Source organism: Stenella coeruleoalba (assembly GCF_951394435.1).
Source record: "Stenella coeruleoalba genome assembly, chromosome: 10".
In the NCBI taxonomy this organism is placed as follows: domain Eukaryota; kingdom Metazoa; phylum Chordata; class Mammalia; order Artiodactyla; family Delphinidae; genus Stenella; species Stenella coeruleoalba.
In genome coordinates this window covers 21,296,262-21,323,906 of record NC_137156.1, presented here as the reverse complement: position 1 = coordinate 21,323,906, position 27,645 = coordinate 21,296,262, and the positions used below count along the sequence as shown (strand labels likewise).

At 46.7% G+C, this 27,645-nt stretch overlaps 1 protein-coding gene and 1 pseudogene across 2 annotated transcripts; both read right to left on the bottom strand.

The window, feature by feature from the left end:
- Positions 1 to 839: 839 nt before the first annotated feature.
- On the bottom strand, positions 840 to 3,892 carry LOC307193073 (POM121-like protein 2; annotated as a pseudogene). The gene has a single exon. The product of its transcript is annotated as a POM121-like protein 2 (transcript).
- A 16,064-nt stretch (positions 3,893 to 19,956) lies between these two features.
- PRSS16 (serine protease 16) lies at positions 19,957 to 26,496 on the bottom strand (the record flags this gene model as incomplete). The annotated part of the gene is made up of 12 exons (XM_079934652.1): positions 19,957 to 20,063; positions 20,180 to 20,325; positions 20,405 to 20,584; positions 21,974 to 22,115; positions 22,874 to 23,164; positions 23,604 to 23,651; positions 23,738 to 23,815; positions 24,085 to 24,208; positions 24,983 to 25,112; positions 25,255 to 25,354; positions 26,191 to 26,351; positions 26,427 to 26,496. 12 exons carry the CDS (start codon positions 26,494 to 26,496, stop codon positions 19,995 to 19,997), a joined length of 1,539 nt encoding a protein of 512 aa, XP_079790778.1. The 3' UTR covers positions 19,957 to 19,994.
- Positions 26,497 to 27,645: the final 1,149 nt, after the last annotated feature.

Genomic DNA, 27,645 nt, shown 5'->3' with positions numbered 1-27,645 from the left:
TTCCTCCCTTTCTCCCTTTGTTCTCAGGCCCAAGAGTCTTCCTGCCCTACCCACCCTATCTGGGAGAGATGTGAGGTAGAGGGTGCTTTTATAAGGTACAAATTAAAAGAAAAGTAGAAGCTTTGGTTCCCTACTTGAGCATTTCTCATTCGTAATTATGGAGGAATTATGACCTATGGCGTAAAGAAAAGAAGCAAGGTTGCTCCACTCTGTGTTTTTCCTCCCCTGGCCCTCCCATGGATGCTCTCATGGGTAGACCATTGATCCTCAAGGAAAAGTTGGCTTCACGGTCAAATTGCATTAAAAGCTTCTCCAAAATAAATAAATTAAACTAAAAAAAAATCTTCTCCAAGAGCCAACTGAGGAGCAAAATAGCAAGAAATGAGGAATCGGCCTCCCTAGGGGACCAGATAAAGGAACCACTTCTTTGAGCCAAATAAAAGCAGGCTAAGATTTAGAGAGAATCTAATCCTCCTCCCAAAGATGCAAGAGAATATGGGTTGTACTCTTTGCCTCCCTGGCACGTCTGTTCCCAGAGAAAAAAGCAGGAGGCAGTATCCTGACTGAGCTCACCGTTGACACAGAAAGGAGTGGGTAGGGAGGGGAAGGCAAGGCTCTGTTCAATTCCAAAGCTTTGGTTCCACTCAGTTTCATTCTGCTATCACCACTAGATACTTTAGTCCTTCATTTTCCTCTAGAATGTAGATTAGGACCTCAAGGTGAATGTGCAAAGCTCTCACCTTAGATCTGGGGTATTTTCGCTGTAGAGAATCAGAAGTGACTGAGGCACTTTACTATGCTGAGGTCCAAATTAGAGTACGAGTGGCAAGGAACACAAATTATTTCTTGTGGGCATGATGCCTTCGGGAATGCCCTTGCTCCCTATTCTGTAGGGTTTTTGATTTTTCACCAATGGAAAACGAAGGGGCTGACGGTCTGAAAGATCTTCTCCCAACAGAGCCCTGGGGCAGTGGAGAGGGCATCCCAAAGCCAAGGCTGCTGCCTGCCTTAACTGATCCAGTGACAGGGGTGCTCTGAGCAAAGGGGGCCATGGAGGGGTCCCCAAACATAGTTTCTCTTGCAGAAATGCTGGCCTTCCCCAGGGCCAAAGGTGTGCCCTGGCTGGTCCGGCCCTGGCTGCCTGGGCCCCAGCCTTTCCCCAAGGGTGTGATGGCGTTAGTGCTCCCACTCGGCACTGCTCCAGGGCTGAGTGCTCCGGAGCTGGAGCTCGCGTCTGGGGCAGTGACGCTGAGCCCAGTCTCCTCACAGTCCACAGGGCTCACTAATCCCCCAAAGTCAAATGGTCGTGGGGTTGTGCTGCCAAACACGGAGCCACAAGCCCCAGTCTGGTTGTTTGGGTGACAACTCCCAAACCATTCGTAGTAGACCAAAGGGAACCTACTGGAGTGCTGTCAAAGGCCGGCCGGAAGCTGGCAGGGATGTGAAAGGTGGAGGCTGGTGGTGCCAAACCCCCAGAGGCTGACTGCGTGGTACCGCTGAAGGATGGCTGGGCTGGGGTTGATGTTGGGGTTGAGGAGGCCACTGTTGAGTTTCCAAAAATGGGAGAGCTACAGAAGCTTGGGCCAAGGGCTGGCTGGGGGCTTCTTGCTTCTGCACATATGTAGCCCCAAATGCAGGTTGGGGAGTGGCTCCCAGGGTTAGTGGGGAAGGTGGCCTTGAGCTTGACTCCAAGGGAATTGTGAATGCTGACGTCGAACTGGAGATCCTGGATGACGATGCAGGCTGGCTGGTGGTTACTAGGGCTGAAGCTGCCGGAGGGCCACCCACAGCGCTAAAATCGGCAGTGTTCCTGGTAGGGGATATCTGGACAGCACTGGGAAGAACCTGGCTAAAGATGGTGACTGTGTGCACAGTAGGAATGGTTGGACGCTGGCTCAGTGGGAAAGTGAATGCTGCATCTGGGGAGAAGCTGGCCCTGAAGGCACAGGCAGCCCCGAGTGGGAAAGGGGGGCAAGTGGAAGGACTGGAGCAAGTGCGGCCCATGGTACTGGTAACATTCACTACACCAAATTCCAAAGGCGGCTTAAAGGAGCCTTTGGATGTGCTGGCTGAGGTGGTGGACATGACTACAGAGGTAGCCTTGACCAGGCCATGGAAGAGACGGGTAGAAGCAGGAGTAGGTGGAGGAGTGGTCTGCTTGAAAGAGAAAGGAGCTCTCACGGGCATAGTTTTAAGTGGTCTTATGCTGCCAAAGATAGGCTTGAAGGTGGGAGTTGAGATACCCGGAGGTGAAGATGCTGCAGCTGTGCTTGAAATTCTGGAATATGAGGAGCCTCCTGTCTCACTATTGGCGGGGAGCCCCATGATGGGTTTTGACATGCGGTCAGCAGAAGTTGCAACAGGAGGTGCAGATGCAGGAAGATGGGGGGCTGGGCTGCTCATCAATCCAAACAAAGTGCTTTGCATGGTGGGTGCTGCAGGGTTAATGGCAGGGGAGCCTCGGGGTATGGCAGCCTGAGAGGTTGACGTGGCCACGTGGTCTCAGTGACTGGTGCTGTGGCAGACACAAGGGTCAGGAGGATGAAAGTAGTGGTGGGTTTTGAGTCTGAAGAGGTGCCTGAAAGGGGCTCTGACTGGGAGCACCCATGTGAGGCCAGCAGGCTCGCTGTCTTCAGAGGTGAGTGGGCCACACTGATTGCCTCTCCGGTAGGTTGCGGGAAGTCCAGTGGACTTGGAGACTTCTGCATTTTATGTAAGCTTTCCAGCTGAGGATCAGTGCCCTGGGACAGGGGAGGCTGAATAGCAGACCAAGTGTCAGGGACAGAGTCTGTGGTGACCTCAGTCGTATCTTCTCTGGCTTTGTTGCTCCGTTGGAGCCCAGCTTTCTTCCCTAAGGCCAGGTCTTTTGGGACCGCATAACTGAGCTGAGGAGGTGGAGTCAGGGACAACTGGCTCCCAGGGTTTGACAGAGGCAGGGGAATCTGATTTTGCTGCCCAGAGCTGCCAGATGTTTCTGGGGACTCATCTGATACCACTGGGGCTGGAGAGTGAGACGGATGACCAGTGTTCTTTCCTTTTCATTGGCCACTCTGGTACCTGGAGTGATGTACTGGGAATACTCTTCCAAGGCTCAGAGAAATCTCTAGAAGAGCTGTAAGAGCTTGTAATAGCATTTCTTTGGGAGCCAAGGGGGCCACCTGTGTGTGTGCTGGCCAAGGAGTCCATGGAGGAGCAGCTGGGCCTGTTATGCAAGCTGTGATCTGAGCCTCAGCAGTCGAGGCTTCTCTTCAGAGGCCCAGGCCTGGGCACAAAAGAAGTGAGGACTCCATTTTTCGTCAGAGGCTTAAACGCAGATGGTCTGGTCTATGGAATCCTCTTACTGTCCAAGCTCTCATGGAACAAGTGATTCTTCCCACCTCACTTTCCCCTTCTTGCACTCTCTGAGGGCCCTCAGCACTGTCTCCTTCGCACATGGGTCTGGGGCTTCTCAGAAGGTGAGACCCCTGCAGAGTTCGTTACCTCTGCTGGGGCAGTGGAGGAGGGCGCTGTCTGCTCACGAGGAGGGAGCCTCCTGGTCACCGGGCTCCTTGTTGCCCTGGGGTGCCGAAGAGACCAGATACTCCCCCTTGAAGTAACTTTCCCACCAGTCTGAGGGAAGAGGCCCCATGATGGAATTCCGGGACCTGTTCATGGGAAAGGGCCTCCAAGCCTCATTGACCACGCACGCGTTGGGACTGGTAGGATCCCAGTTCGGCAGGCTCCTCGCAGGTCTGTGCCGAGGGGCAGGGTGGGCACGATGGACGTGCTGAACCCGGGGGACCTGATGAAGGGGCTGAGCTGGCCGGCGGTTCAAGGGCCTCTCCGACAAGTCTGTGCGCCCCCCTGCTGGGAGTGACAGCCAGAGTCCCAGCTTGCCCACGTAAGTGCCCATGTGGAGCAGTGAGGCGGGGTCGGTGACTTTGACTTCGGGTTTGGGCTCCCGAGGTTTCTGACGCCTGGTGACTCAGCCGCAGTCGAAGTGTTCCGGTGTCGGTTGGGATCCCTGCGCGAGGAAAGTGAAAGGGTCTCGGGGAGCTCCTCACCCTCCAGGTCCTGCATCCGAAAGTGAGCGGCCGGTGGAAACAGAGGACACGCGGGACCTCAGCAGCCCCCGTAGCCTGCTCTGCTAGTTTGAGGCCTAAGCTGGGCGCTCTGGCCTCTCTTCTCTCCTCTCCGGGTTGCAGCGCGCGGCACGAGGAGAGGGATTGGAGAGGACGCGCGCGGCTGGAGTCCCAGAGCTAGAGTCCCAGAGCTAGAGTCGAGCAGGCGCTGGGTCTCCAGACTCCGGCTCCCGGCCCTGCACCGAGTCCGCCCGCCCGCCCCCGGAGTCGGAGTAGGGAGGGCAGTCCGAGCCCCTCAGGGTGAGTGGGTGGAGGTTGGGGGCGAGGGGCGGGGCGCTGGCGGGAGCGCGGGACCGGAGACCCGGGCGCGTGGACCTGGGCAGCCCAGACGGCGTTCGTGGCGCCAGCAGCGGGGAATAACGGAGGCCGGATTTGCTGCTTGGCGATTCCCGCCCTTCTTCCTTTCCTTTGCCTTTACCTTTTCCTTCCTTCCTTTTCCATCCGCCTCCCCGAGGCTGAATGTGTGTCGCCCTCGGTTGTTCGCACTTTGAGTATGCGGGTACGATGGCACTCTGGCGGGCTCGCGAGGCTCCGGAGGGGGCCAAAGGGATTTCTTGTCTACCGACCGAGAGCCTGAGCGCCTCCGCAGGCACCCGGCTTTGTCCCTCGCTCAGCCACGCCCCCCCGCCCCGGCCACCCTCTCCAATCGCGATCCTCACACAGCCCGGTGGGGTCGGAGCTGCAGGAGGGGAGCAAAGAAGTGGGAGATTTAATTTGCGGCTGAATATTCAGGCTTATCCTGAGTGAACTAGGGCACTAACATTCTGAGAAATTGAAAAACGAATAACGTTTTAAGATTTCTAACACCATTCCTTCCAATAACAATAAAAATGGCACGGATTGAATACGATTCTTTCAAGAAAGGTCATTTTAAGGTTGTTAAGTTAAGGAACTCGGAGAATGAGTTCCATTCAAAACCCACACTGTCCAAAACTGGGTCCAGACATCTCCCACTTCACCGATCTCTTTCTCCTTGAATTTGTATTTCCACAGAATTTTATGCCAATATAATGTGTGCTTACGCTTAAAGTCTTTATTCGATCGTCCTACTATACTAGTCTGCACCAAATATAGGTATAAACACTGAAATCTGAAATTTTGATATGTGACAGAACCACAAATCTGTTATAATTAATTCTTTTGGTTTCATTTATATTTGCATTTACTAATAGAATGCAATCAATGAAAACATCGTAAGTAGATAACAAAGTTGAAAGGGCCTTTACTGGAAGTTGTAACAGAAGTAAATATGGAATTTATCACCTCTTTCTCCAAGAGGTCGCATACAATATATTGATATAAGACCACCGCCGCTGAAGGAATATTTCCATTGCTCCTCTACTGGACACCAGAGATGGAAGGAATTTTACAATTCGGGGCAGTGTGTCACTTCAGATAGCTAGAAGGGTTTTGGAATTGCCTAGTGAGAGAATGGTGGGATTTCAAAGTAAGTTGGGAAGCAAGAAGCCAAACTAGAGGATTCTCAAACTCGTGAATGTTAACTGGTTGAACATGGAAGAGGTAGGAATTGATTCGGTGTTTATGCGTGATTGTAGCCGAGTTGGAGTAAAGTTTTAATAGCAAGGGATGGAAAAACTCTCTAGAAGAGGATGATTTCGATCTATCGACCGCTGGAGTTGTGGGCCCCGCACGCTACCGCTTCGCCACTCTGCTTAGCCCCTGACAGAAGCCACTGTTATTCCCTTCAATGATTATGTCACCGTTTCTGCGCTGAACATGTTTTTCGATTTCCTTTCTTTCTGATTTCCTTTCTTTCTGTCGCCCCTCTCTCTCGAGGCACGTAGATCAGCTCTTCCGCAACCAGATGACCTTGGGTCATCACCTTCGGGTCTGCAGTTTTCCAACCTGCCCAAGAGTGCCCAAAGCTCGTCATTGAACCCCCTCCCCAGCACCCCTCCCCACTCCCTCGAGCCGCTAGCCTCTCGGAGCGGAGGAAGAGCCCGCGGAGCAAAACTCTGGGTGAACCCTTATCGGGGAGAAGATCGGAAGTCGTGGAGCCAACTCTGCTGCCACCGGAAAGGAAACGTGTTAACCGTCTCCTCTGTTACCTGTCGAAAAATCTTATAGATGACACTTTGAATAAAAGAGAGGCATTTTGCTTGCTCGCAAGGGCGCAAGATTTTCAGTACGGTGCGCCTGAAATAGAGTTCACCCAGGTTGTTTCTCAAATTATTACACGGGGGTCACAATTTCGACTGTATCTCGTTTGGGGCCGTTTGGACTAAACAAACAAATACATTTTATTATAAGATAGGACCTTCCTTTTCCCGAGGGTTATATTAGAGAGCAGAACCTTTGGGAAGTTCCCGAACACAGCTCTCATTTGCGGCTGCCTCTGCGATGAGGCTAGAAGGGGTCCGTCTGGAAGGTTGTAAATCTTTTCTCTTTAGTACTGGAAGCTTTTGGACAGTGAGCGCAGAGTGTTCCTTCAGTCACATGGCTAGGCCGAGGCTTGTATGCTAGTGTGTTTTTGTTTGTTTTGTTCGTTTGTTTTTTCTCCTTGTACTCCATGTCCCCGTCCACAATAAAACTTAAGGAGCGATGGTGGAGTGGCGAGCTTAGCAGCTCGCACCAGCAGAGGACCCTCCTCGGGTCCGCAGTCACGCGCACTGAGCCCAGCTATGCAGCTCCTCGGGTCTGCAGCTAGGCTCACCTGAGCCCAGCTATGCAGCTACCCCAGCCAAGGAAAGCGAAACTCCATTATTCCTTTGGGGCTCTTACCCCGACACCCCACCCCCAGATATTTGTCATCTCAAGGAGATGCTGCCATCTTCAAATTATACCCTCTCAAGAAAGTCTTTTTTCAAAACTTTTCTGACTGCAACTCAGTGTCGAAATACATTTTAAGTCACAACTCAGTACAATATGCAAACAAATGTATGTATATGTATATATATATATACATTTATACATATGAGAGAGAGATTTATATATATATATGAGAGAGATAACTATCTGAATCTATCTCTATCATCTATACCAATATCGATATAGCTATAGATAGATGATAGATATTTGGAAAGACAGAGAGACCAAACTCTACCAAACAGTATTTTACTGCACGGGTTTATTCTGATATTTCCTATTTCTATTCCTATATCTTCTATTTCATTTGTTAAAATACCATTCATGACCTTTTTTTATATTAATTTTACACCCATTCACTTCTGAGTGATTTGAAAAACACTGTCACTTATATAATGGTATTCGAAATGTCTCTTCCTTTTAGAGTCAGATAAGGAAGATGTGAAAGACAGTGACCGTTCCACAGTGGTCAAAGAATTAAGGAAATGGTTCTAAGGCCACCAGCTTTTTTTTGGTATCAAACAGGACACAATGTTAACTCTCCCAGAGACTACACTCCACATGCCCCATCTGTGATTTTTCCTGCAGTTAGTGAAGGGAAATCACACTTATTCTAAACAGTCCTCTCTGATTCCATTTTTTTCCCACCTCTATTCCACAGTTGTGATGTGGATTCTTTTCCTCCTCATCTGCTGAAGGATTCTTGCCTGTGTGACTAAGTAGGTATTTGTCTTCACCTCTTAGAGAATATTTTGCTTTTATTCCTCTATTTTATCGTGTCCAACATATTGTTCTGATGCTGTTCCCTCTGTGTAGAGAATTCTTACCTCAGATATCTATAAGATTTACTCCCTGGCTTCCTTCAAGCTTTTGTTCAAATGTTGGGATCAATGGATCCAGAGGTTTTGGACAAATGCAGTCTGCTCTCCATTTCCCGTGACTAATTCAAACGATTTGTCTATTAACTTCTCCTAACATTTCTTCTAGGATGAATAATCCTCACCTGCCTTTGCTGTGTTGTCACAGTGCATTGGTTGCAATGTTACCGCATTCATTCAGCATTCACTCTTGCTAGCTGTGGTTTATGGCTCTCTAGCATCAGTTAGATGTTTGTATACTGGAAATTTCAACCTTAAAGTATCTGGGATCATTTGAGATACCGGAGACATGACTCACCAAACTTCAGCCCCACACGGAGAAGGAAAAAAAAAAAAAAAAAGAGGGTAAAACAACCTTCCTTCAATCTTTTAATAATATTTTAAAAGATGAAATTCCTGTTATTGATGCCTGAGGGTGATGACATCTACTGGATGAGTTGATCTGTGCAGCTAATTGTTCAGTGGCTGTTCTGAAGTAGATTTTATCTGGAAGGTATTAAAATATGATAAAAGATCCTCAACATTGTGACAACTCCCACAAGTCAGTCCACATGCATTTCTCCACACCGCTGGTCTCTAATCTTCAAATCTTACCCTTTCCAGATTCCTGACCTTCCAGCCAACCATTCCCTTTTGCCTAGGATCCCATATACAGCTTTATCTTAGGCCACTTCTCTCTCCATGTAAAGAGGAACATCAAATGAACCATCTAAAGCTCTAGCCACTGGGAGGATTTCTTTTCACCATTATCTTGCAGGGTTACATCTGAATGGGAGATTGTGTCACAGCAGTTCATTTAAAGCTCACAGCAACATACAGAACTCACCTATCTATGAACCAGGTGATTTGATTACCAACGGCTCTTCTACCTAAACCCCACATAATGGTTCTTAACTTCTCTGATATGTCAGACTGGACATTTTCACTGACATTTCATTAGTCAAATCAAGTCACATGGCCAAGTCCATGAGGAAGAGGAAGTGTGTATATTATATAATAAATATATTATTTCAATGAAATAATCATAAATAATTATAAATTCACATGAAGTAATTATACTTATAGTTATAAATTCACATGAAGTTGGAAAGATAATGTATCAAGGTTGCATGTATCAACAGTTGTTTTTTTTTTTACTGTTGAGTATGGATGTATACTTCCATAGTATAGATGGACCACAGCTTGTTTAACCTATTCACCTATTAAGGAACATTCTGGTTGTTTTCAGGTTTGAGCTATTACAAATAAAGCTCCTATAAGTAATAATGCACAGGGATTTGTGTGGATATAAGTTTTCATTGTTCTGGGATAAATGCCTAGGAGTGGAATTGCTGAGTTGTATGGTAAGTGTGTGTTTAGCCCTTTAAGAAACTGACAAACTATTTTTCAGAGTGGCTACACCATTCTACATTCCTATGAGCAATGTATAACGATCCAGTTTCTCTGTATTCTTACCAACCTTTGGCAGTTGTTACCATTTGTTATTCTATCTCTTGCAGTAGGTGTGTAGTGATATCTCACCATGGTCTTAATATATATTTCCTAAATGACTTGTGACATTGAACATCTTTTCATGTGCTTATTTCCCATTTGTATATCCTCTTTGGTGAAAAGTCTTTTCATGTTTTTTGACCATTTTCTAATTGGATTGAGTGTTGTTTTAATGTGGAGTTTTGAGAGGTCTTTGTATATTCTAGATATGTCTTTGCCAGATATGTGATTTACAAATATTTTCTCCCAGTCTGTACCTTGCTTCGTTTATTTTCTTAACGAGTCCTTTGCAGAGCAAACGTTTTTAATTTTGATGAAACCCAGTCAGTCAAATTTGTCTTTTATGGATTGTGTGTTTGGTGTTATGTCTAGGAACTCTTCTCCAAGCCCCAGGTCCCCCAAATTTTCTCACATTTTTTCTAAAAGTTTTATAGTTTTATGTTTTATTTTAAAATCTATGAACCATTTTCAGTTACTTTTTAAATAAAGCGTGAGGTTTAGGCGGCAGTTGTCTTCTTTTGCCTATGGATTGCTCCACCACAATCTTGTGAAAAGACTTTTATTCCTCTACTGAATTGCCTCTGCACTTCTGTAAGAATTAATTTAGATGTACTTGCATGTGGTGCTTTCTGGATTCTCTATACTGTTTCATCAACATATATCTATCCCTCTGCCAAAAATGTACACTGTTTATAACTGTGGCTGTATAATAAGTCTTGAAATAATAAGAATATTTTCTTCCATTTTATTCCTGTTTTTAAGAATCATTCTAGTTATTCTAACTCATTTTTCTTCCCATATAAATTTTAGAATAGTCATGTCTATAGCTACAAAAAAATCTTACCTGGATCTTGATAGGAATTATGTTAAATTATGTTAAACCTCTTTATCATTTCCAGGAGAGTTGACATCTTAGCTATGTTGAGTTTTATAATCATGGAATCTCTCTCCATTTATTTAGGTCTTTGATTTATTTCATCAGAATTTTATAGTTTTGTTGTTTCCAGCATGTACATGTTCACATGTCTGGATAGATTTTCATCTAAGTGTTCTTTTCCTTTTTTACAAAAAGTACTGCATTTTAATTCTGGTGTTCACATGTTTATTGCTAGTATATAGAAATACAATTGATTTTTCTATTTTGATCTTGTATTCTGTGACTTTGCTGAACATACTTATTAGTTCCAGGAGGAATTTTGTTTGTTTGTTTGTTTTTAGGTTCCTTAGCATTTTCTATGCAGACCATCACATAATCTTCAAATGGCATGGGAAGTACAATCCTTCCACAGAGAGGGAGGGGGGAAATGTATATTTCTAAAGAGAAATACAATCCACTGAGCAAGAAATTGCACCACCAACACACAACAGGACAAAATTGCAGAAACGTATGGTAAAGTATGCCAATATTTCTGGGTAGGGTGAGCATTTCACCTAAAGATCGTACTGCAGTATTTGTGAAATAACTCCCTACCTTTTGGGTTTATCATTAGAATATGACATTATCACGGTTTAGTGGAGGGCTTTCCCATCTGCCAAGTAGGTCAGTTGTGAGAGTGAAGAACTGAAAATCTAAAGGTCCTGACCCAGAGAATACTTTACCCAACAAATATAGTTTCCAGTTCCTTTTCTAAAGCACCCTAGTCTAGAGAGATAGCCTTCTTATATTTCATGGGCTGTAAGGGTTTTGTACTGCATTCCTCAGGAAGTCTCTATTATTATAAACTGCTAAAATCATCTTTTGTTTGGAACAGAATATCAAACCTCAACTACTAGTTAAGGCTGAAGGTAGCTGACTTCTGGGCTTTTTCTCACTGTAGGTTGGTAAAAGTCATCGAAGTTTAACCCAAATTTTCCTTGGGAAAAAAGCTTAAATACTAGTAGCCCAAGGAAACAGAGGTCCATCATGCCTGGACAGGGACTTGAACCCTGGACCCTCAGATTAAAAGTCTGATGCTCTACCAACTGAGCTACCCAGGCTCTTTGTGGGTCTCTTTATTACGTCTCCTTTGTACAGTTCAATTGCTTTGGAGGCATTCTTAACCCCCAACAGAATTTTGATAAATTCGATATTCCCCCTCACATGTTTTTTCAGTGGACATGTAACATTCTTCTTCATAAGGTTCAATCTTTCTGAATGATAGAGTAACTTATATCAAAGGAATCTTAAAACCATAGTAATTTAATACTTACCAACATCTTTTGAGAAAGAGAGAGAAGAGAAAGCCCTTGTTAAACTTCTGTAAAAGATTTTCCTTTGATCTTTTATTTCCTTGAATTCGTTATTTCCAGCCCGTGTCTCCCATAGAATTTTATTCCAATACCACATCTTTTTATATTTAGTGTCTTCTTGATTTTCCTACGATGCTTCTCTCTACCAAGTCCAGGTATAAACATTGAAATCTGATGTTTTTCTTTTGAACCCAAATCTGTATTAAAAATACTTCTTGTGGATTGTGCTATATCTGCATCTACTTGCACATAATTAATCAGAGATGATAAACAGATAATAATTTAAACACCCTTTAATGGAGCACATAATGGAAATAAATGTGGAATTTGTCCTCCTCCCTCCTCCATGAAATCGTGTACAAGACTACGTCTACTGAAGGATTCAGTTCTTCCCATTGTTCCCGTGATGGGAGTCCGAGAGGAGAGCATGTTTACACCCCGGGGCACTGTGCCACAGCCAAATGAGTCTTAATTTATCAGAAATGTCTTAATTTATCAAGCAGAAGGGCGAGACTTTTCCATGAAAGGTGAGAACGTGGGACTTACGTGCCACACTTCTATGGCAGGCTGATCCTCTGAGAGGTGACTTTTGAAAGGTAAATACCTTAGGAAAGGTGAAATATGATGTAAGATCTAGAAGTAGATTTAGTTCAACTGTTTGAATACAGCTTAACAATGGAGTTGCTACAAAACTTGTAGCCAAGGTTGGTTCCGATGCATCGATCTCTGGGTTTCCTGTCCAACACACTTCAGCTGGTCCACTCTGCTTATAAACGGATGTTCCCTCGTCGATATTCAACTCCGTTATCACAACTGGGTTTTCAAACACAAGAATGGCTTCTTCTCTTTTCGTTTTTTCCCCGTCTTTTTCTTCCTCCCCCCTAGCTCAGCTCACTCCTCCCTTTACTAGGCCTCTTTTCGGTCCCCTTGAGAACCACAGGGTTCCAGCAGCGCCTCCAAGTCTGCCCGTTTCCAATCCGCCAAATATTCAGTCTCTGAACCCGCTTCTTCAGAAGCTTGTCTGGGCTCACAGGAGGAGCTGCAGGGGGAACGTAGGAGGAGCCGGCAGGGCAAAGCCTTGCGGAAACCCTCGCTTGAGAAGAAACTGTCAAAAATCTCAAGAGGTTTTTCTTTGCCTGCAAGGGAGGCAGATTTTCAGAATTCCATTTCCGATTGGATAACGTTTGGATCCGTTTCGACAGGGCACAGGAATTCCTGTGTCTGAAAACAGGATTTTTGTTTTCGGAGTTGGTCTCGGAATAGGGCTTTTGGAAGCCTCTGCACACCAAGGCTCCTGTTCGCGGCTGCCTCTGCGTGCTACCTTCCAGAAACTGCACTACTAGGTGCCGAATAAGAACTTCACTCCACACAGAAGTAACTAGAAGCCACAAAAATATTGCCCACCAAATCCAAATGTTAAATCTCTCCAATTTAACTTCCCTCCAAATGTCTATAGTTCCTCCTCTGGCAGGAGGGTAAATGTGACAGAGAAGTTGGAGTGGAAAGGCGCAGGGGAATTCCTGACTGTTTCGTGTCCTCTCTTGCTTTTGGACGTCGAGGTTGCATTTCCCCTGGAATTCCTTCTCCCTTTCCCATTTGCCAGTTTCTACTTGTCCTTTGGATCTCAGTTCAGACCTTACCCACTACCTCTTCCCTGAAGCTTTTGCTGACTCCTCAAGACTGGTTTAGAAACTCCTAGAATACACCTAGGATCCCTGAAGTTATTTCAATCCTATTAATAGTCCTTATTACATGTTGTATTATAACTACCTCTTGTATGAATCTTACATTTGCACACTCAGGGCTCAGTCCTTAAATACCACGTATATGCAAATGTCTTTCCACCTTGGACTGCTCCTTCAAACTCCAAATTCACATATACAGCTGCCTTCTTGACAAGTATTTTATACTTAACATTGCCAAAGACTGAATTCCTAATCTTCTCCCCAAACTTTCCCCTCCGCAATCTCCCCACATCTCAGTAAACAACTACTCCATCTGTGCAGTTATCTGTGAATCTTTGCTTTTGCTCAGATCTTACATTTCATCTATCAGCTCCACCTTCAAAATATATCCATAATTCAACCAGCTTTTACTATTTACTTTGCTATCATACTAAAAGGCCTATCAATCTCTCACCTAATTTTAAAGAAATTTTTATTTTATATTAGAGTATAGTTTATTTACAATGTCTTAGTTTCAGGTATACAGCAAAGTGGTTCAGTTATACATATACATATATCTATTCTTCTTTCAGATTCTTTTCCCATATAGGTTATTACAGAGTACTGAGTAGAGATCCCTGTGCTATAGAGTAGGTCCTTGTTGATTTTTTTTTTATATATAGTAGCGTGTATATGGTAATCCCAACCTCCCCCCTTCTCCTTTTTTTCCTTTGACACAATTTTTCATTAATTTTTGTTTCCTTACTGCAAAACCATTTTAAAGCATTTTACTGATTGAGCACGTCAGGTTTTACGTGAATTTGCTCCTATTGTGAATAAAGAGGGAGTTCTTTACTCTGGAATTTTGCTTCTGTCTTTTCCTCCAGGCCAGTTCTACCTGGCAACAAGACACAATTTGAGGTGAAGTCCAAACAGTCCTCATTTTTGAAGAAAGAACAGAGTCTTAGCCTGCCCTGTGGCCAATAGTGGTTGTGACCACAGCTGGCTAGTGGGAACATTTCCAGTATGTAGATCCTCAGGCGTTTCTCGGGTCCATCACCTCAATTTTTGCAATAGACCCGTCATTGGTCCCCCGGTTTGTATTAACCTTGCCCCTTTCCTGTCTATTCTACACACAGAAGTAGTGCAAAATTCCCCAAGGGTTTGAAACTCTCCAAGAGTTTCCCTCCTGTTCAGTAAAGAAACCAAAGTGCTTCTCGTGGCCTGCAAGAGCCCTCCCCTCCTCCCCTCCACCGTCCTCTCTAGTTCCTTGCTCTTCCTCAGACAAGTCAGACATACTCCTGCCTCAGTCCTTAGCACAGGCTGCTTCCTCTGCCTGGAAACACCCTTTCCCAAATACGTGCCTAACTCATTTCCTCATATCCTTCAGGTCTGCTCAGATATCACTCTCTCAGTGCAGGCTTACCTGTTCAACATATTTAAAATTACAAGACATTAAAAAGAAAAAAACCATCCCTATTATCTTTTTGCTATATTTTTTCATTCATACTTATCACCATCTACTGCACTACACATTTTACTTATTCATTGGTCTGCATTTCCCATTACAATGCAAACTCCATGAGGATAGAGTTTTGCCCATTTTGTTCACAGGTTTAGTCCCAGTATCTCGAGGAGTACATGTTAAATTGCAGCTACTCATTAACAATTTGTTGAATACATGTTGAATGGATGGTCTACCAGGGTACAATAAATGAGTTTTTCCACAGGTGGACGTACAAGCAAATTTCAAGTGTTTAACCCTGAAAGGGGACAGGAATGGTCTGTTCATAGGTAAAGGTTCTGAATTCCATTCATATGGCTCCCTGTTGTGGGTGTGTGTACAAACCTGACTGAGTTGCTAACCGTGGGTCTTCTGTTTAATTATGTGACCCACCATTGCTAGTCAGTGCTTGTGCAAGGACTTAAAGCTTGACCCTGCAGTTAGGACTCAGCATCTAATACTTCTAATCCCATCTGGAGAGCTGCAGATGTTGATCTGTGTAATCACTAGTTGTTCCACTTTCCAGACCTTCAACTGTCCAGGAATAAACCCTGACTCCCAAGCTACTGGAGCTAAGGCTGGATGAAGATAATACATGAGGCTGCGAGGGAGTGGGAATCTGTTCTAAAGAGGACACATTTTCCTATAGGGCTTCTGAATAGTGCTTTTAAGAAATTTTATTTATTTGGTTGTTTTGTATTTTGAAAAGGTAATATACTCATAGAGTTCAAAAATGTATAAATAGTTAAACAGTTAAAAGTTTCCTTCCCATCCCTGGTACTCACCTACCTGGTTGCTTCTCTTTTCTCCACCTTCCACAGGTTTCTACTATTATTAATTTGTTACTTAACCTTCTGGAGTTTCTTTATCCACTTGCATGTAAATATATAGATTCATATGTTCTGGGTCTTGCTTTTGGTACCTCACAATATATTTTGGAAATCTTTACACATTGATGACATAGAAAGCTTCCTTGTTTGTCTTTGCTTAGTTTTACATTTTGTTGCAAAATAAACATACAGAGAAGTAAATAAAACCTTATTTCTACAACTTAACAATTAATTATAAACTGAACACCCATTTAACCATTACTCAGGAGCAAAAACAAAAAGATCATTGCTGCACTCCAGAAGCCCTCAGTATGTCCCTTCCACTCACCCTGCCTTCCACACTCTTCTTATCCCCCCCACAATCCTGACTTTTATGGTAATCATTTTTTACATTCTTAATACATTTTACCATCTACACATACACCCCTAAACAATGTATCATAATTTTGTGGTTTTTAAATTTATATAAGTATAATCATACTAAATGTTTTCTTTGTCTTCTTTTCACAAAATTATGCTTGTAAGATTCACCCATATTTTTGTGTGTAGCTCTGATCTGTTCATTGTCAATTGTTGAATAGTTTTCAACATTATGTATCCAATTTACTGTAAAGGTTCATTCAGGTTGTTTCCAGTTCTTGGCTATACAAACAATACTATTATGAACATTCTTATACGAATCTCCTTGTGCACATATTTCCTTTGTGTATATTTCTAGGATAATAGGGTATGTGTATCTTCAACTTAGTAGACAGAGTCCAACTGTTTTCTAAAGTAGTTGTATCATTTTAGACAATAGTGGTGATGAAAGTTCTTATTATGTCACATCCTTGCCAAATAGTACTTCTTGTTGTATTAATTTTAGTAATTCTGGTGGAAGATCAGTAGTATTTAATTATAGGATAACTTGCATTTTCCTAATTTCTAATAAAGCTGGTTGCTGTAGTTTTAAAGAAATATATTTCCACAAATTCTTTGGCACTCCTCTTATCAAAAGGTGGAGTCTGATTGCCTTCTCCTTGACTATGGGCTGGGCTTAGTGATTCGCTTCTAAGAAAGAATGAAGCCGAGGTGACGCTGTGTTTGACGTCGTAAGCTAAATAAAAGACAAACATCTTCTGCTTGGCTCACTCTCTCAAGAAGTCATAGACTTCATAGAGTCATGGACTCATAAAAGTTCTTTAAAGCATATTTTTATGTTAGTCCTGTTCGTTATTTATATTGGAAATATCTTCTCCCATTCTGTGTTTCATTACTTTATAGTTGTTTTTTTTTTTTTTTTGGATTAACAGAGTTCTTCATTTCACTTAAATTTATCAAATTTCCCCTTATGTTTAGCGCGGTTGTGTCTTATTCCTTTAGAAACCCTCTCCTATCCCAAAGTATAAATATAAGTGTCTTTACAAAAAGGTAACTTCTATAATCCAAAACCACACTCTTTGTTGTTCAGACTGTTCCAGGTTTGGTCATTGGGAGCTCTTTTCCCTGTTAGAAAGAGGCAATTGGCAAAGCTGTTTCTTTCTTAGTGTTGATATTAATACATTTTTTCACAGGTCATATAAAAAATCTTGTTTCATCTTTCGCAGAACTAGTTAAGACCCAAGTGTGGAAGTGTAGAAAGTGTGGATGGTTTCCCAGGGTTTTTTTGGACGAAAATAATCCAATAGGGTCAGTTTCTTTGCAAGAATCAGTTACCCAGTGGAAAAATAATATGCCCAAATCAGCTCTATTTCCCTTGCTGGGTCCCTCCCTGCTAACCTTTCGCCCTGCAGATGGGAGTCAAAACAGGACCGCAACCTTGCGGGACATCAAAGGCGTGTGTTCAAGTTTTTTAAAGTTCTCAGCGAGAGGTTTGTCTTCCACACATTAATTGTGACATCGCGGTGCACCTGAAACTGGCAGAACTCTCGTCTGTGTATAAATGTAAGAAAGTGACCTCGTTATATACAGCTTAGCCCGTACGGGGATCGAACCCGCGGCCTTGGCGTTATTAGCACCACGCTCTAACCAACTGAGCTAACTGGCCGCTGGATAGTCAGAGCATTCCTCCTTAGATAATTAAATGAAAACGAAATAAAACGGTTTCTTCTAATTCTTCTGGGGGTGGGGAAAAGGGAACATAAAGAACCAAAACAACCCAAAATTAACATCAAAAAAATCACATTCTTCCTATTTCACTCTCCCCTATCGCGGAGTTAGGAAAAAGAAAAAGAGAAAAACTTAACATTTGGCCTGAATGAACTCTACTTCTTGGGGCCCCTCTCAAACTTACAGTTCTGACCCCAAACGATCAGAGCCCCGGAGTGAGGTGTCCTTCCTCCTACCCAGGGAAGACCGGGGGCCAACGAGAAGATGCTCCAAGCCAGATTTGGCGGCGGGCAGATCACGGAACTGACCACGGAGCGGCCACGGAGCAAGGCTCCGAGGACTCGGCCCCTGCGCGCGCCTCTTGCGGGTATACTGCGCTCCTGGAGACCCTTTCGGACAGATCCCAGGACATGAGACCTGCGAACTTGCACTCTCTTGCCGCCGGCCTCGGCCTCGGAGTGATCCTGAAATGCCACCCGCCCCGCGCACTGTGTGGTTGGCCCTGACCCGGAGCAGAACTACGCCCCCAGAATCAGGGGACTTTATCTGGACCGGAAGAGAAACATCTAGATCTGAGAAGGGTGGCAGCGTCGAGACTCAAATTGAGCAACTTCAGAGGAAAGAGGCAGAAACACCTGCACCTGTCAGGTGCGGAGCAGCCCCGGCTTTTTTCACTGGCCGAAGGGCCTCCAGAGAAAACCCTCAAAGGCTGAGGTAATCAATATTCTGGAATACCTGAGAGCTAGCCCTGGTACCACAGACACATTGGTAGGGAAGCTCTGAGAATACTTAAGGGAAGGTAGCCCAGCACCAAACCCAAACCCATTCGAATAATACATGGAGAAGAAGTTTGCAAAGGAGAATGAAAGAAGTTGCATCCAGCAAAGTAAGAGGAAAAACAAAAGTATGTGAAGAGTTGAGGGTTGACCTCATTCTCTCATTTCTCAATAGGTACTGAGTACCCACGATGTATCAGACCATGGTGCACATGCTAAATATATAAAGGGAGACACTGAGGCTAGACCTCAGCATGAGGGGCTGTGGTTAAAGAGCAGTAAGTGGTACAGGGTAGCACCCGGTGAGCTGGGATTAATCCTCAGAAGAAAAAAAAAAAATTACTCCTCAGGGTTTGGAGTCAAGAAAGGCAGGGAGTGACTTCCTCACAGAATGGGCTTCATGGCTTCTGTTACCATCCCAGCCCCCAAACCCTTGTCCTGACTTGTCTTTACTTCTCCTCCACTTCCCAGCTTCGCAGAGGCACTCAGTCGCCCTGACTTGCTAATTCCTGCTCCTGGTGGCTGCGGCTCTGGGTGCTGAACAGGGCACTGTTGGCAGTGCTAAAGCAGGCTAAGCGGGACCCTTAGTACTGGGGTCGGACCCCTTGGTACTGGGCCCAACCTCTTAGAACTTGGGGATGTCCCCATCAAGAAGGTTTGACCAGAACCCTAAATCCCCAGGGCTGGAAGCTGGAAATGCCTGAGAGTGACATTTAATTATGGAAAAAGATGGTGAGTGAAAAAGATGGAAAACTGAAAGACAGACAGAGAAAGACAAAGATTAAGTGACAGGAAGAGAAATAGAGACAGTGGGGAAGAGCATAAGGGACAGAAACAGAGCCTGAGGGAGAGAGATGTTGAGAAGATAACGAAGGAGAGACGGAAAGTCTGAAGAGAGGGAAATAGAGGCAGAGAGAGAGTGAGAGAGAAAGTGACTAAAGGGACACAGGCACCAGAAATGAGAGACAGGAGTAGAGCAGTGGAGATAACTAAGGACCGAGCAAGCAAGAGAGGAGAGTAGAGGAGATGCTGACTGGGAGACAGGGACAGAGACACAGACACAGAGAAATAAACAGAAACAGACTAAGACACAGAGAGAGACAGAAAGAAAGATATCCAGAGAAACAGGAGGAGGTTGAGAGATAATTAGAGACAGAGACAAGTTAGACAGGAAGAGACTGAGGGAGGAGGGCACAGTGAGACAAACAGTGAGAAGCAGAGACAGGTCAGGGTCTGAGGTCCAGAGAGAGACATGAAGCAAGGTGCCCAGTCCAGGAGCTGAGCAGAATTTGAGACAGAAGCTGATTTGCAGGGGGAGGAGATGAGCATAAAGAGCCATATTTCTTTGACATTTAAAATAACAATATTCACGATGAGGAGAATCACTTATATTCACATAACTCTTTGTAACAAAGCACTTTTAGTTGGGAGTGAGGACGTTTGCAGACACAAGTCAGTTTTATGCAGAACAGGTGCTAAATCCGAATTCCTGGGAATTTCCTCTTTCAAAACAAGCTTTTTCTTGTCCAATAAGTGTATACATCCAGGACTGAGGTGGCCACACGGGGAATGGTGAGGATGTGGGGCTCAGACCCCACCCCTAACCTGGCTCTTCTTTGCTGGACCAAGCCAGGTCTGCAGCTGCTGGAAGATGTTCTGTGGCGAGGTGGAGAGAATTTGGACAGTCAGACTCCAGCACTAGTAGAGAGCAGGAACATGCAAATTAGTATGCAAGTGACAGTGCAAATCACCCAGAGCTTTTTCTCGCTTACCTGGCGTGCTAGGCGGAGGCTGGGGGAGTCTGAGGGTCTCTCAGGTGCCATGTCCAAGCAATGAGAAGCATTAGGGATGAGAAGGGCTGATTCTGAGGGTCCCAAAGGCTGTGTTACACTTAGCACATGCCAGGGGTCTATATCCCCTGGAAAGAAAGGAGAGAATGGTGTGTTGAGCTGGGGCCAGGTAGACACTAAGGAGTCAGGTTCTGATAGCACGCTCACCATTAACAAACAGCACTTGGGTGGCCCCTGGGGTCTGGCCACCATAGTAGGAGTTCGTCTGCGACACAGCCTGGGCTATGGATGAGGCTGAAAACCCGAACACCTGCTCACATAGCTCTAGTTGGGAGGGCAGAGCTGGGAGCTGGGAGAAAGGGCATCCAGGGACCTCACAGGTGACATCTGTGGAGAGAGGTATCCATAAGTGTGGAGTACATAGCCAGCCCCCTACCTCTTTAATAATCATTTACAGAGCTCTCCCCACTGATGATCAAGACAGCTCCAGACCCTCCTTTCAATAAGTTCATGGTTCCTGTCAGAGACATACTCAGCCCCAGACAGTGATGGCCCAGAACGATCAGGGCTGTTATGGACAAAGGCCTGGGGTAGGGGTGGGGCCGTCTCAGAGGGAGCACAGTGGGCTCAGGGACAGCATCCTGCAAGGGATAAGACCTTAAGGAATTAGCCAGAGTGAGGCAAACAAAGAAAGAAAAGAGGAAACCACATGTGCGAAGGTCTAGAGGTGGGAAGGAGCCTGCAGTGCTGAAAGCACAAATTGGACCCCTGCTTAATATCCATAGCTCCTCTGTGCTTTCAGGGTAAATCTAACTTCTCAGCCTCACATTAATTCATTCCTTCCTTCACCATTTATTTGAGCACCTACCATGTAGTCAGATATATGTTGAACAATATATTGGGAACACAGTGACAACACAACAGCCCCAGGCTTTGCTGTCACAGGACTCACAGTCCAGAGGGGAGATAGGCAATAAAGAATGTATGGTAAGACTGTGGAAAGTGCTAAGGAGAAGAACAAGGAGCTAATGGGGTGGGGCGCAGGGAGGCAGACTTATCTTGAGAGATCTGCCTCCCTTTCTGAGGAGGGGACATCTTGTGTTGAGACTTGAAAACGAGTAAACTGTGTGAAGAGGGAAAGATAAGTAATCCAAGAAAATGTCTGAGGATTAGGAAGATTGGTGTATCGGGCCGGGTGGAGGTGTGGGGGGGTGGGTGTCAAAATATGCAAAGCCCTGTGAGGAAGTTGCATTGTATGGGTGAAGGGAAGTCCTAGAGACCAGAGAAGAGGCTGGGTCCGGGATCCAGGCAGGAGAGCATGGGGGTCCCTACCAGGACAGCAGAGGTGGGAAGAGAAAGGGGTTGGGTGAACTGCAGAGTTGTCCAGGATAAAGAGTGGGCAAGACTCAGTGATGACAAGCTATGGGGATGATGGGAAGGAGGCATGCAAAGCACTGTTAGGGTTTCTAGCCTGGTAACTGGAGAGGGTAGGGCCATTCCTGGGACAGGCACACAGATGAAGAGACGATTGAAGGGACGATCACTCATGTTGAGGGCTAAGTGTGTGAGTGAGAAGGTGCGTGAGGGCCAAGCACACGTGCACGCTCTAGTACGGCTGTTCACCCCACACCCCACACCTGCAGGTTAAACGAGGCCCAGCAGTCCGGCTAGTTGTCCTATGGAAATGAAAACGAGTCCAGACTACCTGTTAGATGGCTTGTCTGGGCATAGCACAGAATGTATGTTTTGGGGGTGAGGGTTAGGCCAGTCACTCACAGTAGCCAAACTCGGTACAGGTCTGGTACAACCACTGCCGGTCGCCAACGCCAGCCACTTGGGTTTCTGTGACCTTCAGCTGTGCCACTGTCTCTGCTCGAGAAAAGCTTAAACACTTCTGACCCAGGCTGTGTGTGACAACCTAGGGGACAATATACATATATACATACATACATACATACATACATTCCTCCCTTCCCCCCATCAAGCCAGGGCATGGAGCCATAGATCCCTACAAGTCAAAAGTCAGCAGTCAGAAGAGTGAGTCCCTGAGTTCTCCTGGGATTCAGTCGTCAGAGGTGGTGGGGACCTAGGTCCCTATGGGTTAGAGATTAAAGTACTAGATGACCAAGAACGTCTTACCTGTGACATCTTGGACATGTGAGAATATCTTAGATCTCAGTTTCCTCAGCTGTGCCTACCTCGAATTATTGTGAGAATTCAATGAAATAATAAATGTGAAGCACACTGCACAGTACTTGGTGCAGAAAACGCTGGAAAAGTGACAGCTGGATTGTAGCTGTGGATTCCGAGGCTGGGAGCCCGGTCTCTAGGAGAACTGTGTCCCCAGGGCTACCGTTTTTCATTCTATAAATACTAATTGAGAGCTTGCTGTGTGCTAGACGCTGTTGCAGGCTCCAGGAAGAGGCCAGAACAAGGTAGGCAAGCTAGATAGTAAGCACAGTCGTTAACATTTGCATAGGGTGTGCCAGGCTCCCTGTTGAGTGTTTTCCATGCCCCTACTTCATTTCACCTCCGAGGTCCCTATGAGATGTCATACCCATTTTACAGACGAGGAAACTAAGGTGCAGAAGGCTTTACGCTTGACGAAGATCACACAGCGGAGGTGGAGCAGGAACCCTTGTCTGCCGACGCCTGGCGGTGCTCAGGGGTGCTCACCTGCACTGCCCGACGAAGCCCGCGGTAGGGCGCAGGGCTGCTGCAGTTGCCCCGGTCCCCGAGGAGGAGTCCGCAGAGCTGTCGCACACTCAGCGGCGCTCCCGCTTGCCCGTCGTACTGCACTGCCCCTCCCACGAGTGCCTGCAGCGCCCCCAGCAGCTCTGCCTGGTCCGCCGCGCGCCCCAGGGACCCACATGCGCCCAGCTCCGCTCGCAGCGCTGCCTGAGCCGAGCGGCCCGCGCGCAGCCGTCGCTCCACCTCCGCAAAGGCTGCGGACGCAGCAGCCCGGCACTGTTGGGAACGAGAGGCAGCGTTGGCGAAGACTCGGACCCGAGCCCCGGCCTTTGCCTTTCCACGACCTGCATCCTCCCTGGGCTCCCCACTTTCCCGGCGCCAGATTCATCCCGGGGTCTGTTGAACGCCACTCAGACTCGAAGCCCCACCCTCTTCCGGCTCCTCCTCCGGGTCGTCCCCCCAGGCCCCGCCCCACAGTGGAACAGCCTCCTGATAGGGTCTTCTGTCCCCAGGCCCCGCCTCTGTTGGGTCTCCTCCTTTCTTGGTACCCGGACCCATCTTCAGCTCCCGCCTTCTTCCCAAATCCACCCACCTCTCGGGGCTCCCAAGTCCCTCAGACCCCGACACCTTGCAAGCTTCAACCTTTTCTTTTGGCCCCCATCCTCAAGGCCTCTTCTCTCTCCCTATCCCCCTTGGACTGGGCCCCACATCCTACCTCCAGGGATCCGCCAATCGCAGTGTTCATTAGGCTTCTAGACACCACCTAAAGTCCGACCGCCGGAGAGTATCAGGTGACTCCGACCACTGAGGCCCTCCTCCCCACCCGGACCCACCGCCTGCCATCCTTACGTCATTATACTCGGAGAAATCCAGTATGGCCCGCACCGGAGCGGAAGAGGCGACGGAGGCGAAAATGAGATGGGGAAACTGAGGGAGGAGAAGTTGTCAGCCTGGGGGCTTAGGGACTGGGATCCCATATCTTCCAGCCCCTGTGTCACTCACTCGTTGTGTGATCTTAGGCAAGTCCCTACCTTCTATACACGGGACTCCCGTGAAGGCAGATTGTAGGAAGCTCTTCTGGGCGGAAAGGAGAGTGTGGGAGGAGGGAGTGTGGTGGGCAGGTATTCTATTATCTGAGTTGGGGACCCCGGAGTCCAAGTTCCCTCCCCCCAGTCCTCCCAGAGGAGTCCCGGGACCTTCAGCCTGGCCCAGGCAGCCAGGGAGCCGGCATAGGAGCCTCCGAAGCAGAGCCAGGGGCTGGAGAAGGAGACGTTGAAGAGGCGGGAGAGTGCGAGGCGGGCAGAGACCACATCGGCCAGCCTAGGGTCAGAGGGGAGGCTCGGTCAGTCCCCAACACCGGGAATCCCTGAAGATTCCCCCATTGTATAGGCGGGAATGGAGAATGGAGGGAGTCTGGCCAGAAGCTAGGGCTCTTTTCTCATGAGGTATTTCTGAGGACTCCGCATGCCCACAAACTCATTTCTTCATGAGTGCCTAGGTCAGGGGAGACCCATCTGGAAAGCCTCCACCATTCTCTTCCAGACTAGGTGGGAGAGGGAAAATCTCCAAGGCAGTTTGGGTGAAAATCTAGCCTGTAGGAGAGATCAGAGAGTTAATTGGGGAGCCAGAGCCAATCAGACCTTGTGGCCATTGCAAAGCTTTTGTCTTTACTCTGAGTGTGATGAGAGATATGTGAAGGATTTGAGCTGGGAGAGAGGTGATCTGGTTTATGCTCTAATGAGCACTCTGCTTCATCTGGAGAATAGACTGGAGGGATCAAGGGCAGAAACAAGGAGACCAGTGAGGAGGCTCTGTCATCCAGGTAAGAGATGCTGGTGGTCTGGACCAACAGGCCATAGTGAGACAGCAAAACGTAAGAATACAGTGGAAAGGGGGGTTGGGGGAAAGGGAAGGAGAGAGACCCAGAGATGGGGAAAGAAAGAACAGGACACTGAAAGACAGAGACAAAAACATGGGACCAGAGACTCAGAGGTCAACTTCGGGCAGTGGAGGAGAGAGACACAGATGCAGAGATGCCAAAACACAGACATCCTCAGTCCCATGACCCCAAACACTTTCCCTACCCCTACTCACGCATGGCGGCTGGACAAGAAGCGGAGCTGGGCCACGTCGAGCCCCTCAGCGGGTATACTCAGGCCATAAAATCTATGTTCCAGACCTATCACCAGGGCCCCCCAGACTGGGGCCAGGGTTGCAGGGTGCCCTGTGAAGAGTCCAGAGGGGGTGTGTGTGAAGTGGGTGTCAACTCCTGCAACCCTCAGACCTCATAGCACTGCAATATGCAACTCCCCTTCCTGGCCTCCACCAGCTACTCATCTATGTCTTTCCTCACCCTTGCATCTTACCTCTCATCACTGAGCCAGGCCCAAGGCTGCCTTCGCCCCCCAGATGCAGGAATACAGGCCCATTCTGGCTGGTCCAATGTTGGTCATTTACCCAATACCGCTAAGAGGTAGGATGGGGAAGAAGAAATGGGATTGTGAGAGTTCTGACCTGTTCTTTATTCCCTGTTCGCTCCAGTCTCTCTCCCTAATGGATCTCTGTATACCTATAGTATCTGAAATAGGCTTGTTTATTTACGTGTTCATTTCTCTCCTCTTTGTCTCCTCATCTAGAATGTAAGATCTACAAGAGCAGATATTTTTGTCAGCTTTTTCACTCTTATATCCCCAGGGTCAAGAATAGTGGCTAGCACTTGGTAGGCACTTGCAATATATTGAAATAATAATTGTAGAATAAGTAATGAATGCAGATGGATTTAGGAATAGGGTCTACGTGAGATGACCTCTGGAGACTGTGGATAGAGTAGGTGTGAAAAATGGTGAATCTGTTCATTCATTCAGTAGATACCTTCAAGTGCCTATTGTTAGCCAGGTCTGGTTCCAAAGATGGTCCAGATTTTTGCTCCATACTGAGACTTGGTGGTGGGTTTAGTGTGTAATCTGAAGGATGCGGGGGCAGTGTTGAGGGGCAGTGGGGGAGTGAGAGTGAATGACAGGGAAAAGGAAAGACTGAAGGACAGGACCTGAGGGACAAAAAAAGTGGGAGGCTGAAGAAAAGAAGGGGAGATTAGGGGTTAGAGGGCAAATCAAAAAAACAGAGGGGCTAGACTAAAGGGTCATAAGGGATTCTGACAGCAGGCATTGGATAAGACTGAGGGGGAGAGGGATGGGGAGACAGAGGTGTAGAGATAGGAACGGAAAGCAGAGACCGAGGGGCAGGGTAGGGAGACTAAGGAGGGGGGCAGGGGACACAGTGGTTTCCCCCTCTCCGGGCCTCACCTGCAGGAAGGATCGTCTGTCAGAGGCATTGAAGGGGTCCAGTGGTTGCTCCAGCCACCCCTCTTTTGGGAGGGCCACACCTCCTGTGTCCAGGCTCAGGCCCAGGCCAGAGCTCTCCTGAAACCGCTGAATGTGCTCACCTAGGCGCCTAAGGAGGGAAGCTGTGGGACATGGAGGGGAAAGAGTCAGGCCAGGCCCCCTTAGGACCCCCTGCCTGACACTCAGGATCCTCCTACCTGGAGCTGAGGACCCCCAGAGGAAAACCAGGAGCAGAGGGCCCAGCCACGGGACAGGCCCAATGGCCATGGTGTCCAGTCCTCTGTGCAAGAGCTCTAGGTGCTGTGTTCTCCCCGCTCACTCGACTTCATCTAACGTTCCCAGGGCTGGCCTTTAAATTTATAGTCTTTGATCAGGAGCTCAGGTTTCTTTCCAGACTCCTGTCCTGGGACAGGTCAAGCTTCTGTTGGAACCACTAAAGCGAGGCAGGGACGCCAGAGTCTGTATATAGAGACCTGCTGGTGTGGCCCCTGGATATCCAATTACTTCTCTCTCTGCTCCCGATTTTCTCCTCTCTTGCCCCCTGATCTCCCTCCCCACAGGCCCTCAGTCTCCCTGCCTGTGCCTCAGTCTCTTCTTTCCTTCAGTCACCACTTCTTTCTACCTCAGGACCCCCTCTTCCTCTCTCTGCCCTCAGCACACTTTCAGTCCCCCTCAGTTGCCCCAACACTCAGTCTGTCCCTCTCTTTGTTTCTCGCTTCTCTTTCAGTCTTCTCTCTATTTCAGTCTCTCTCTCGTTTAGTCTCGCCATGTCTATTTTCCAGTGTCCCCCTTTTTCTGCCCATCATCAACCCCCCCACCAACCTTCTGACCCACAATCTCACCACGTTCCTTAGAGTCCTTAGAACACTTTGAGTATCTCAGGCTTGCTCCTGCTGTTCTCACTGTGGATTCCTCTTTCTCCATAAACCCTCATGTCGTGCTCCCTCACCTCAGCCAGATCTCTATTCAAAGGTCAGATAGGTCTTCCATGGTCAGCTCTTTACAAATTGTCAAACCTGTAGGTCTCCTTTATTCTTTACTCTTCTTCATAGCAACATCACTATCAGAAGTATACATATTTTATTTATTTATATGGTTCATCATCTGTCTCCCAGACTAGAAGGTAAGCTCCATGGGGCTATGGATTTTCATCTCTTTTGTCCATTGCTAAATGTTGGGTCCTTACTACAGTGTACATAGTGGGCAATCAATAAATGTTTGTTGAGTGAATGACTAATCCATCAACTAATGTTGCTGGTTCTACTCTAAAAATTTATCCAGAATCCAACAACTTCTCCCCACCTCCAGCGCTCTCACTTTCTTCTAGCCACCATCATCTCTGACTTGGACTATCAACAATCCTCTTAGCTTTATCTCTATCTTCAAAATGGACATATTTTACTTCTGGACAATGCA